The following is a 13,382-nucleotide window of genomic DNA, read 5'->3' as shown; positions in this document are numbered from 1 at the left end:
TACAGTTAAATCAACCTATCTCAAAAACTATAAGAGATACTTTGATCAAACCAAAAATCGTTGAAAGAGTTAATTAGCATGCATCACCTCTATTTTTTTTAGAATTTTATACCCCGTAGTTATAAAAATAGAGGGGGGGGGACATACTTTTTACGACTTTGAGAGCTGATATCTCAAAAACCGTTCACTTTAAGAAAAATGTTTTTTAGAAAACTTTATATCATTTTAAAAGACCTTTCCATTGATACCCCACACGGGTATGTACATCGAAAAAAAAAATTTCATCCCTCAGTTACATGTATGGGGGGCCCCACCCCCAATTCTTTTTTTTACTATTTAGTGTCATATTTTTGTAGCGGTTCATACAACACATATTCCCATCAAATTTCATCACTGTAGTACTTATAGTTTCCGAGTAAATCGGCTGTGACAGACGGACAGACGGACAGACGGACAGACGGACAGACGGACATGACGAAACTATAAGGGTTCCGTTTTTGCCATTTTGGCTACGGAACCCTAAAAAGTGCTATATGTAACAATATGTCATACACACATACAGTCATGAAATATTATCAATAAACACGAATCCAACATCAAACTTTGACTACAAAATAAAAATAATTTGTGACTATGTTACGACATGAAACCGAAGTGCGTACAATTTTTTAAAACTTGATTTATCCATGTTTTTTAAATTTGCAAAAGGTATAAAATAAATTCGAGTAAATATGTAGTTATGTTTATACATATTTCTATAAATGATATTAGTAAAAACGCAACATTTTATCTATAAAACGGTTCACTAACACACACACGATAAGACGTCAAAGTGAGATGGCAAGATTCAACTATCTTGTGCGAAAAAGAGACAACTGAAGTCAATTCTGGTTAAATAGCCACATTTCAACGTGTCGCTACCGATGCGCTTTAAGCCTATTCACACTTTTTTACTTATATTATCATTAAGCTTATAACTCATGTATTTTACAGAAGAGATAACTAAAACCCTACATTTTTTATTTATTTATATTATTATTTTTTATCTATATTTTAAAATTGCCGCACTTCACTTTCATCCATAACATGTATACACTTAACAACCTTGCTTAAATAGCAACGAAACTTATACCTACAAGATATATCTACTAAAGAGTTAGACACACTCACGTAGTTTTAAATTTCAATAATCACTCAGTATGGAAACGCCTTAACTGTAGGGCTGTGTCGTGAGTCGTAAAACCGAGTTAATACTACATTTTAGAATAATATAGTATGAAAAATGTCATGTTTTTTTTTGTCATAACGAACGTCATAATTTTCATATTTTTTATGAATTTTGCAGCTAATCATTATATGTAGTACATATATTGATTATTAGAGACATTCTTCAAGTTCAGAAACAGGATTCAAACAAAGCACAAAAATTCTTATGTCCCAAATCTAAAATCCTAAAACAACAAATAGCAACAAAAATTCATAGCATAGTTTAATAATAATAGTAAATTTTTCGATTTTACAAAAGATTTTTATACTCAACGACACGGACACGATAAATCGTATCGAAACCGGGCACGACTCACGCACGAAGCGGGAAGTTAATTTTAGCGAAGTTCAAAATCGAATAACAACGTGTCTCATAAAACGCACAAACAGTAAACGAAATACCCTGTTTAGAAGACATTGTATATTATTTTATTTTTAAAAAATTGTTTGTCCTCAGCCTTTTTTAATGATATCGTTTGTTTTCGTTATTATTCACTCCGCCACAGATAACATATGCAGAGACATAGATTATAGAGATGTACCGTAGACAATATGGCGGTAAAACGCGCCATTTTTTTTGTTTTTTTTGTCTCTGGTATGTTATCCGTGCGAAATTCTAATTTGCTAAGGGATCTATTCGATACAGGGTTTTGTAAAGAAATAAAATAAATAAATAAATAGAAAGAAATAATTATCTCTGGTAGACGGATACAGATGACATTTAAACTTACGACTAGGAAATGGTAATTCGGGGACTCTTTAAATTTATCCGTGCGTATCGAATATTAGAGATGTTTTGGATAAAATGTCTTCACCCCAACAAGATATTATTTATACGCGATTAATGTAATTTTAAAGCATATTTTATATCTTATCCAACGATCTTCGGTTTTTCCAAAGATTTTTACACCCTAAAAAACTAAAGAATATTGAGAATATACTTCTAGAGTAAGTATATCTATAACACTAAATTACATTAATCTGAAATACACAAAGAAAATCTTATAAACCTCTTATAACATTCAATATTTTTCCATATTTCCATATCAATACGACAAGGATAAATTTAAAGAGTCCCATACACGTAAAAATATCTAAATTCACTAAGACATTTCGAGTTAGATTTCAATAGGTACACTATAATAATTATCAACAGATACACCTAACTTTACAAAGAAACTTGAAACAGATCAAAGTTCGAGGAAGAGCTATATTATTTAATATATAATTATATATATAATAAATAATCTTACAGTATGTTTGTCACATCTACATTCATTATCTACATTAAAACTTCATAGGGTACAATAACTATAGAGACAGACTAAATAATATTTTTATATTATTGATTTATATACGCGATTGAATATAAAACTTAATTAAAATGATACTTAAACTAGAAAATAATGACACAATCGCGAAATATAAAGACAATAAAATATGTACAGTTAGCAAAATAACTAAGCCTCATAAAAAAATTATACGCGGAAAAAGTAACAAATTGTTATTTCAAATTAAAAATAAAATACTATAATATATTGAGCTGTGAAAGCTATCTTGTATGGTGTGCAATAAAAAAAAACTTTTCAAATTTCCCTATAATAATTAAATTCGTTATTTTGCTAACAGTACTTAAGTTACTAATAAAATGCTATAGAGTATCGATATTCCGCTACGCAGGTTCATGTTACAGACATAAAAACTTACACTTATTTTTTAATAATGATAATAATTAAATAATAAATTTATTTACAAACAGAGGTGGGTACAATATTGTAAAACATTAAAATACTAATAAGAAAAAAATACATATTAAAAATTCACTAGAACACTACGACATATATATGAACTTTTTGTTGAAAATATTCAATAAATCTAATTCTAAAACTGAAATATGAAGATTAAATTGCACATAGAAGGTTTTAATTATTTTTTATTAAAAAAAAAATGAATTCTAAATGATGTTTTTGAATATTCTAGTACTTTTTTATTACTTTTCGATCTTAAAAGTTATATCTTTTAATATGAGCTTAATTTTTTTAGATGATAATAAGGATGTATCGTATTGCAATATAAAATATAATAAACCAGTGAATATTAAAAAATGAAATAAATAAAAAGTTGCAAATGGACTATTGAAATTCCTTATTTTGACCAATAGTATCTACAGGAATTAGAAATTAATATTCATATTTCATAATTAAATTCAGCATTAAAAACTATATAATTAAACATCTACATAGAAATAAGTAAAATATGAGAAAAGTTTCTATACATATATATATATAGAAAGTTATAAATTATGATTGTCACGGTTAGTTCACAAAATTGGACGAAAAAAAGAATAATACAATTAAAATGTATTATAAATATTTAAAAACAAATTATACATTTTTAAATATAAAACCGTGTGCATTGGGATGGTTGCGATTTTTTTTATTAATTGTTTTTTCTTTGATTTGTATTGAAGCGAGTCATATTATTATGCATTTTAAAATTGTAAGAATTCAACACAACAAATAACTATTATAAACTAATTTAAAAACACTTCAAAAAAAATCTAACTCATCATATTGCAAAGAAAAATTAAAACATTTATTCACACACATAATTATATTGCACAGATTATATTGCGAACCCAACCTACTAATGAGAAAAAATTCCATCATGAGGCGGGCGGGGAAAAATCTAATTTATAAAGCAGTTGAATGCTATAAAATTAAATATTAAATCAAATCTAACAATTCTACAAAAAAAAACTATATCACCTATAAAAAATCATAACCATCCCAACTTGGCAAACAAAATATAAAAAAGCAACAAAAACGCTAATTGGACCGCATCTGCGCTTAACATCATGGGCATTCTTCACAATGGCCATCGTTGGCCCAATAAATGCTCGTCAGAATAAAACACACAAAATTCAAATTCAACGCCCATAGTGAAAACCCATCACGCGAGATCAGTCTGAAAACAAAAGTTCAGAAAAAAAAAACACTACTCCAAAAAAAAACTACAAAATTATCAGGTTATATCACTGGCTGAAAACAGTTCACAAAGAAAAAAAAACACTACACCAGTCGAAAAAAAAAATTCAAATTCAAAAATGGAACGCTAGAACATGTCCTGCACGCGGAATACCGATAGCTCAGTTCAGTAGTGCGGCGGCAGCGCCACGTAGTGCGGCTCCGGGGCGTGCGTGTGCGCTGTACCTGTGGAAATAAATAATTAAATATAACTTTATTTGTCTCATTACAACATTAGGTAAATAGATTTTTTAGATAGGGCAGCGCTTGACCACAATCTCGCCTGATGGAAAGCTAAGAAGTGGTCTAAGGGCGTATTCAGAAAGAAAGCTTGAAACTTATAAGCGCTTATCGGCGCTTGTCAATCGTCGCTTGTTATTCGCCCCGGTATAGAACCCACGACCAGTGGCTTGGAAGGCAGGGTCACTACCAATCAAGCAAACCGGCTGTGTACGCTGCACGCTGCACCTGTGTACACTGTACCAGTATGTACGTGCACCTGTATGTACGTGCACCTGTATGTACGTGTACCTGCATGTACGTGCACCTGAATGTACGTGCAACCTGAATGTACGTGCACCTGAAAGTACGTGCACCTGAATGTACGTGCACCTGCATGTACGTGCACCTGCATGTACGTGCACCTGAATGTACGTGCACCTGAATGTACGTGCACCTGAAAGTACGTGCACCAGTGTGTACGTGCACCTGAATGTACGTGCCCCTGAAAGTACGTGCACCTGAATGTACGTGCACCTGAATGTACGTGCACCAGTATGTACGTGCACCAGTATGTACGTGCACCTGTATGTACGTGCACCAGTACGTACGTGCACCAGTATGTACGTGCACCAGTATGTACGTGCACCAGTAAGTACGTGCACCAGTATGTACGTGCACCAGTATGTACGTGCACCAGTATGCACGTGTGTGGTGTGTGTGAGCGCGGGGGGCACAGCGCGCAGCAGCAGCGGCAGCGGCACGGCGCCCGGGCCCGGTACTGTACCTGTATGTACTGCACCTGTATGTACTGCACCTGTGTGTACTGCACCTGTATGTACTGCACCTGTATGCACGTGTGTGGTGTGTGTGAGCGCGGGGGGCACAGCGCGCAGCAGCAGCGGCAGCGGCACGGCGCCCGGGCCCGGTACTGTACCTGTATGTACTGCACCTGTATGTACTGCACCTGTATGCACGTGTGTGGTGTGTGTGAGCGCGGGGGGCACAGCGCGCAGCAGCAGCGGCAGCGGCACGGCGCCCGGGCCCGGTACTGTACCTGTATGTACTGCACCTGTATGTACTGCACCTGTGTGTACTGCACCTGTATGTACTGCACCTGTATGCACGTGTGTGGTGTGTGTGAGCGCGGGGGGCACAGCGCGCAGCAGCAGCGGCAGCGGCACGGCGCCCGGGCCCGGTACTGTACCTGTATGTACTGCACCTGTATGTACTGCACCTGTATGCACGTGTGTGGTGTGTGTGAGCGCGGGGGGCACAGCGCGCAGCAGCAGCGGCAGCGGCACGGCGCCCGGGCCCGGTACTGTACCTGTATGTACTGCACCTGTATGTACTGCACCTGTGTGTACTGCACCTGTATGTACTGCACCTGTATGCACGTGTGTGGTGTGTGTGAGCGCGGGGGGCACAGCGCGCAGCAGCAGCGGCAGCGGCACGGCGCCCGGGCCCGGTACTGTACCTGTATGTACTGCACCTGTATGTACTGCACCTGTATGCACGTGTGTGGTGTGTGTGAGCGCGGGGGGCACAGCGCGCAGCAGCAGCGGCAGCGGCACGGCGCCCGGGCCCGGTACTGTACCTGTATGTACTGCACCTGTATGTACTGCACCTGTATGCACGTGTGTGGTGTGTGTGAGCGCGGGGGGCACAGCGCGCAGCAGCAGCGGCAGCGGCACGGCGCCCGGGCCCGGTACTGTACCTGTATGTACTGCACCTGTATGTACTGCACCTGTATGCACGTGTGTGGTGTGTGTGAGCGCGGGGGGCACAGCGCGCAGCAGCAGCGGCAGCGGCACGGCGCCCGGGCCCGGTACTGTACCTGTATGTACTGCACCTGTATGTACTGCACCTGTATGCACGTGTGTGGTGTGTGTGAGCGCGGGGGGCACAGCGCGCAGCAGCAGCGGCAGCGGCACGGCGCCCGGGCCCGGTACTGTACCTGTATGTACTGCACCTGTATGTACTGCACCTGTATGCACGTGTGTGGTGTGTGTGAGCGCGGGGGGCACAGCGCGCAGCAGCAGCGGCAGCGGCACGGCGCCCGGGCCCGGTACTGTACCTGTATGTACTGTACCTGTATGTACTGCACCTGTATGTACTGCACCTGTATGCACGTGTGTGGTGTGTGTGAGCGCGGGGGGCACAGCGCGCAGCAGCAGCGGCAGCGGCACGGCGCCCGGGCCCGGTACTGTACCTGTATGTACTGCACCTGTATGTACTGCACCTGTATGGTGGTGTGTGTGAGCGCGGGGGGCACAGCGCGCAGCAGCAGCGGCAGCGGCACGGCGCCCGGGCCCGGTACTGTACCTGTATGTACTGTACCTGTATGTACTGCACCTGTATGTACTGCACCTGTATGCACGTGTGTGGTGTGTGTGAGCGCGGGGGGCACAGCGCGCAGCAGCAGCGGCAGCGGCACGGCGCCCGGGCCCGGTACTGTACCTGTATGTACTGCACCTGTATGTACTGCACCTGTATGCACGTGTGTGGTGTGTGTGAGCGCGGGGGGCACAGCGCGCAGCAGCAGCGGCAGCGGCACGGCGCCCGGGCCCGGTACTGTACCTGTATGTACTGTACCTGTATGTACTGCACCTGTATGTACTGCACCTGTATGCACGTGTGTGGTGTGTGTGAGCGCGGGGGGCACAGCGCGCAGCAGCAGCGGCAGCGGCACGGCGCCCGGGCCCGGTACTGTACCTGTATGTACTGTACCTGTATGTACTGCACCTGTATGTACTGCACCTGTATGCACGTGTGTGGTGTGTGTGAGCGCGGGGGGCACAGCGCGCAGCAGCAGCGGCAGCGGCACGGCGCCCGGGCCCGGTACTGTACCTGTATGTACTGCACCTGTATGTACTGCACCTGTATGCACGTGTGTGGTGTGTGTGAGCGCGGGGGGCACAGCGCGCAGCAGCAGCGGCAGCGGCACGGCGCCCGGGCCCGGTACTGTACCTGTATGTACTGCACCTGTATGTACTGCACCTGTATGCACGTGTGTGGTGTGTGTGAGCGCGGGGGGCACAGCGCGCAGCAGCAGCGGCAGCGGCACGGCGCCCGGGCCCGGTACTGCACCTGTATGTACTGCACCTGTATGCACGTGTGTGGTGTGTGTGAGCGCGGGGGGCACAGCGCGCAGCAGCAGCGGCAGCGGCACGGCGCCCGGGCCCGGTACTGTACCTGTATGTACTGCACCTGTATGTACTGCACCTGTATGCACGTGTGTGGTGTGTGTGAGCGCGGGGGGCACAGCGCGCAGCAGCAGCGGCAGCGGCACGGCGCCCGGGCCCGGTACTGTACCTGTATGTACTGCACCTGTATGTACTGCACCTGTATGCACGTGTGTGGTGTGTGTGAGCGCGGGGGGCACAGCGCGCAGCAGCAGCGGCAGCGGCACGGCGCCCGGGCCCGGTACTGTACCTGTATGTACTGCACCTGTATGTACTGCACCTGTATGCACGTGTGTGGTGTGTGTGAGCGCGGGGGGCACAGCGCGCAGCAGCAGCGGCAGCGGCACGGCGCCCGGGCCCGGTACTGTACCTGTATGTACTGCACCTGTATGTACTGCACCTGTATGCACGTGTGTGGTGTGTGTGAGCGCGGGGGGCACAGCGCGCAGCAGCAGCGGCAGCGGCACGGCGCCCGGGCCCGGTACTGTACCTGTATGTACTGCACCTGTATGTACTGCACCTGTATGCACGTGTGTGGTGTGTGTGAGCGCGGGGGGCACAGCGCGCAGCAGCAGCGGCAGCGGCACGGCGCCCGGGCCCGGTACTGTACCTGTATGTACTGCACCTGTATGTACTGCACCTGTATGCACGTGTGTGGTGTGTGTGAGCGCGGGGGGCACAGCGCGCAGCAGCAGCGGCAGCGGCACGGCGCCCGGGCCCGGTACTGTACCTGTATGTACTGCACCTGTATGTACTGCACCTGTATGCACGTGTGTGGTGTGTGTGAGCGCGGGGGGCACAGCGCGCAGCAGCAGCGGCAGCGGCACGGCGCCCGGGCCCGGTACTGTACCTGTATGTACTGCACCTGTATGCACGTGTGTGGTGTGTGTGAGCGCGGGGGGCACAGCGCGCAGCAGCAGCGGCAGCGGCACGGCGCCCGGGCCCGGTACTGTACCTGTATGTACTGCACCTGTATGTACTGCACCTGTATGCACGTGTGTGGTGTGTGTGAGCGCGGGGGGCACAGCGCGCAGCAGCAGCGGCAGCGGCACGGCGCCCGGGCCCGGTACTGTACCTGTATGTACTGCACCTGTATGTACTGCACCTGTATGCACGTGTGTGGTGTGTGTGAGCGCGGGGGGCACAGCGCGCAGCAGCAGCGGCAGCGGCACGGCGCCCGGGCCCGGTACTGTACCTGTATGTACTGCACCTGTATGTACTGCACCTGTATGCACGTGTGTGGTGTGTGTGAGCGCGGGGGGCACAGCGCGCAGCAGCAGCGGCAGCGGCACGGCGCCCGGGCCCGGTACTGTACCTGTATGTACTGCACCTGTATGTACTGCACCTGTATGCACGTGTGTGGTGTGTGTGAGCGCGGGGGGCACAGCGCGCAGCAGCAGCGGCAGCGGCACGGCGCCCGGGCCCGCGCGCGCCGCGCCTCATGTCGCTAGCGCCGTGTTTATCTCGCGGTGGATTGTTGACTGGAAACACAATACACGTATATGTTATACAGAGTAAAATTCTGGATATAGCAAAATTTTTCTGAAATTACAAGACTTGAAATATTGGAGATAGCAAATTTTGCTGAAATTAAACATTCCGTTTTAAAAATATATGCAACGAAACAATTTTTAAAAATTCTCTTGCCAAGAGAATTTTTAAAAATCGTTAATTATTGATATAATTTATTATGAGGCTTAGGTACAACATACTACACATTATATGAAAGGTGGATTGTTTGTTCAGAAATAAAATGGTCATTAGCATAAGCATAAGCAGTAGTAGATAAAATTTTAGATATATTTTTTTTAATTTTTATTAAAAAAAATTTTTTATTCTAAAGCTTTTCATATAATAAACTTACCAGCTCATCAATCTGCCTAGCCAGCTGATCGTTCAGTGCCTGTATGACCTGCCGCTGTCCGTCCTGCGCCGCCATCGCTAACTCCAGTTGGCTCTGCGCCATTTTCGCCTCTGCATCCTTGTGATACGGTTGAGAATCGTTTGAAAATTAGTCATTGAATTTGTATGGAATTAATTTTTGGGACGCGGTTGTGCTATTTTAAACTTAGTGTATAGATCATAAGGTTCATTGCTGTATTTAAATTACCTATTGAGTATTGCATGGCAGTAAATTGTCAGGTTTGGTTAATGTATTTGTGCAATTATAAACTCTGCGTCGTTATGATACGGTTGACAATTGTATGGCAGCAATAATTGAATATACTGTATTGAAATTGATTTTTTGGGATGTGGTTGTGCTATTTTAAACTTAGTGTATAGATCATAAGGTGCATTGTTGTATTTTAATTACCTATTGAGTATTGTATGGAAGTAAATTCGTTAGGTTAACGTATTTGTGCAATTATAAACTCTGCGTTCTTGTGATACGGTTGACAATTGTATGGAAATTAATCATTAAATTTGTATGGAATAATTTTTAAAGTGAAACTTTTATTACATCGTCTCAAACTTTTTGGTCTGTGTAGCGCATGTGGCGTGTATCGCGGCTGCCGAGTAGGTATACCTACTCGGCATTCGACCGTCACGCGACATGCGCTACACAAAGCAGTGTTCGGAACCGTTCGAACAGTTTCACTTTTACCGTGGTTTCATAAAACCACACAACATTTTTTTGGAATGCGTTGCATGTTGTGCTATTTTAATATCTGTGTATAGATGATAAGGTTCATTGTTGTATTTTAATGAAATATTGTGGTTGTGAGCAATTTTAGACCCTGTTTGCTTATAATAAAGTTTATTTTGGTATAGACCAAAAGGGATGCTGTGCAATTAAGGGCCGGCGCCCACTGCCGGCACGGCACGGCATGGCACGGCAGAGCATCCCGCGGCGTGCAATGGCATCCCGCGGCGTGCAGTGGCATCCCGCGGCGTGCTGCGTGATCCCGCGGCATTCAGTGGCATGCCGTGGTATCCTGCTAAAAGCCCCACTAATGCTGCATAAGTTTCAACCTTATTTCAACTAGCTAGCAATCATAATTCCTCGACCCCAAAGTGACGCATACGCCTTGCGGGATGCAATGGCGCGCCGCGGCATTCCTTGGAATGAAACAGCAAGACACGTCATGCCGCCGCATCCTGCGGCGTGCCGCGTCATGCTGCAGCATCCTGCGATACGTCGCGGCATCGTGGCATCGAAATAAAGTAACTTGAATTCTAAACTGATTGAAATAAGATTCAAAATAACTTCATTAGTAATAAAATCCTCTGCCCTGCCATGCCACGCCGTGCCGGCAGTGGGCGCCGGCCCTAACGCTATCTTGATAATAAGGTTGTTGAAATCTAGTAATATATATTTACCTGTTCACTCTTCTTGGACTTGGTGATTTGCGCCAATTCCTCGTTCTTCTGCGTCAACTCCGCCTCGAGTTGGGCAACGCGCTGTCTCAGTTGTTCCACTTCATTGGCATCTCCACCTATATCAATATTTATTTGTAAAAATAAAAAAGGAAGGTAGAAAAAGAAAAAAAATCACCAAAGTATTATATTTACAACATCCTGCTACTATTTTAAACGAGAAAACTTGTACGGATGTTTGTTATTCTTACATTAAAAATCCTTATTTTAATTTTAATCCCTTGATTTAGCTCAAAGTTGGATATGCAGATTGAGGCACTCCTTCACCGAATTATTTTTGTTTTGCAGAAATATTTGACTCTACTGCCAAATCACTGGGCACTGGCAGGGCATTTACATAATATTATATCTTGATACGATATACCTATTTCGTTTGATTTTTAAAAGGTGTTATTTTTACTCACTAGGTAAAGTACTTTAGATATTAGTTTAAAGTGTTTAATATCTGTTATAGTTACGGAATGATCGGAATGATAGTTTCCGACTCACCCTTGCCAGCGTAATGTCTCGCTCTAGCCACCTCCTCCCTATACTGGTGAAGCTGCCGTTTCCACTCGTCCACATTGGCAGTGCTCTCTTGTAGAGCAGCTGTTAGTCGAAGGTTATTGCTCTTGAGGGTCGCTAGTTCGACCTCCCATTTCTTTGCGTTCGCTGAACTGAAATTAAAATGGGCATAATGTACTGTAGTTAATTGCTATTTCTCCACTAAAATACGAACTCTTTTTAACACAGAATAGTATTAGATTACATTAGATTGTTTATTACATAACAAATGTGAATGCTTATTAAGTACATAATAATTATTTTTATAGAATTAGTTAAAAATTGCATAAGTAATATTATACACGATGAATTTGTTTCGTTTTGTAGATAATGTCCCTAATAATGTACCTCAGTTTGTGCGTAGTTTAAAGCTCACCACGGTAATGATCGATATTCCTTCATAAAATAGAATTGGCAAGTATAATATAAATACACTAGTGGTCCGCCCCGGCTTCGCCCGTGGTACCTACATGTTTAAACTATCCTATCTCTCAAGTTGGATCGAACTGCACATGGTGTGCGAATTTTATTATAATCGGTTAAGTGGTTTAGGAGTCCATTGAGGACAAACATTGTGACACGAGATTTATATACATATATATTAAGACTGTCCTATTTCCACGGTAGCTTAGCTAAAAAGACGAGCTAACAATATTACGTGAACTGTCTCTTATTTGTTCCACTAATTCTTCCTATCATATAGCACGCATATTTTTTTTTTCACAAATAAGCACTCATCAGCCATCACACGTAAACGGTCAAGTGTGAACGGCAAACACTTTCATTGCACCGCGATATTTAACGTTGCGTAACAAATCTTCGCGCTTTTTGCACGTAACCATAACGTTATCATCGCGGTGAATAAAAATATTCTGTTCCGTCATTCTATTTAAATTCGTGAATGGGCAAATTATTTAATAAATGTTATTTATGAATACTTGTGTTTTTATTGTTAATAATATTTACAAACTGTTTATTAATGAGTACTCAAGTGATATTTAATAATACTTTTGATTAGTTATTTATTTGATATTTGACTTGCTCAGCTTTTCGGAGTATGGCCTTTGGCGATGCATTAAGTGTTAACTGGTATCTAAACTAAACTTTAAAACTTTGTTATAGTTAAATGTTTACATATCTACTACCTTTTGTATAATACTGTACCTATCTTATCTATGCTAATATTAAAAAGCTGAAGACTTTTTTTGTTTGCTTGATCGCGCTTATCTCAGGAATCACGGTTTCGATTTGAAAAATTATTTCACTGTAGGATAGACCATTTATCGATGAATGCTATATATCATCAAACTAAGACCAGTAGGAGCGGATCAATGCGTGTAAAGCCGCGGGACCCAGCTAGTATAAATTGTAACAGATAAATAGAACTAATTCTCCAGCCACCAATGATATAATATAACAACGAGGATCTGCTATCAGCGCACTGAAGATTGATCGCTTTCTTGCAAAGAAAATGTATCATTGAATTATATGAAATAAACAATTTTCTTTCATTTCCACACTTAAATATATCTACCTATTAATTTTCCTTCAAAATACAAAGTATGCTTAATTTAAGGGTATTTTTTTTTCTTTATTCTTTATTACACCAATTAATTAATACTAAGCTAAATTTGAAAATGACATAATATACAGGTACAAAAGTGGTATTTAAAGATTCATGCGACAATATTCATATATTAAATAGAGCGTACAGAATATCCTTACTAATTAATAAAGCTATTAACGACAGTTTTCCGTCTATCAA

General features: G+C 42.9%; 1 protein-coding gene and 1 long non-coding RNA gene across 2 annotated transcripts in view; both read right to left on the bottom strand.

Moving 5' to 3' along the window:
• Positions 1-1,311: 1,311 nt before the first annotated feature.
• LOC149478299 (uncharacterized) lies at positions 1,312-5,283 on the bottom strand. Its single transcript, XR_016317445.1, has 2 exons — positions 5,209-5,283; positions 1,312-4,478 (listed from the first exon to the last, which is right to left on the bottom strand). It is a non-coding gene; the product is annotated as an uncharacterized LOC149478299 (long non-coding RNA).
• Positions 5,284-9,034: 3,751 nt separating this feature from the next.
• Positions 9,035-13,382, bottom strand: part of homer (protein) — a 56,031-nt gene continuing 51,683 nt past the window's right edge. The window contains exons 7-10 of the mRNA XM_089709538.1: positions 11,564-11,730; positions 11,018-11,133; positions 9,561-9,677; positions 9,035-9,177 (exon numbers count right to left, since the gene is read on the bottom strand). Of these exons, the coding sequence (XP_089565664.1) occupies positions 9,136-9,177; positions 9,561-9,677; positions 11,018-11,133; positions 11,564-11,730 (442 nt within the window). The 3' untranslated portion in view covers positions 9,035-9,135. The remainder of the gene's footprint in view (positions 9,178-9,560; positions 9,678-11,017; positions 11,134-11,563; positions 11,731-13,382) is intronic.

The sequence above is a fragment of the Colias philodice genome, chromosome 22, assembly GCF_061535455.1.
Source record: "Colias philodice isolate Cphi_HAF_F1 chromosome 22, ilColPhil1 Martin Lab GWU primary, whole genome shotgun sequence".
Lineage (NCBI taxonomy): Eukaryota > Metazoa > Arthropoda > Insecta > Lepidoptera > Pieridae > Colias > Colias philodice.
The sequence above is the reverse complement of the archived record's forward strand: the minus strand, read 5'-3'. Positions and strand labels throughout refer to the sequence as shown.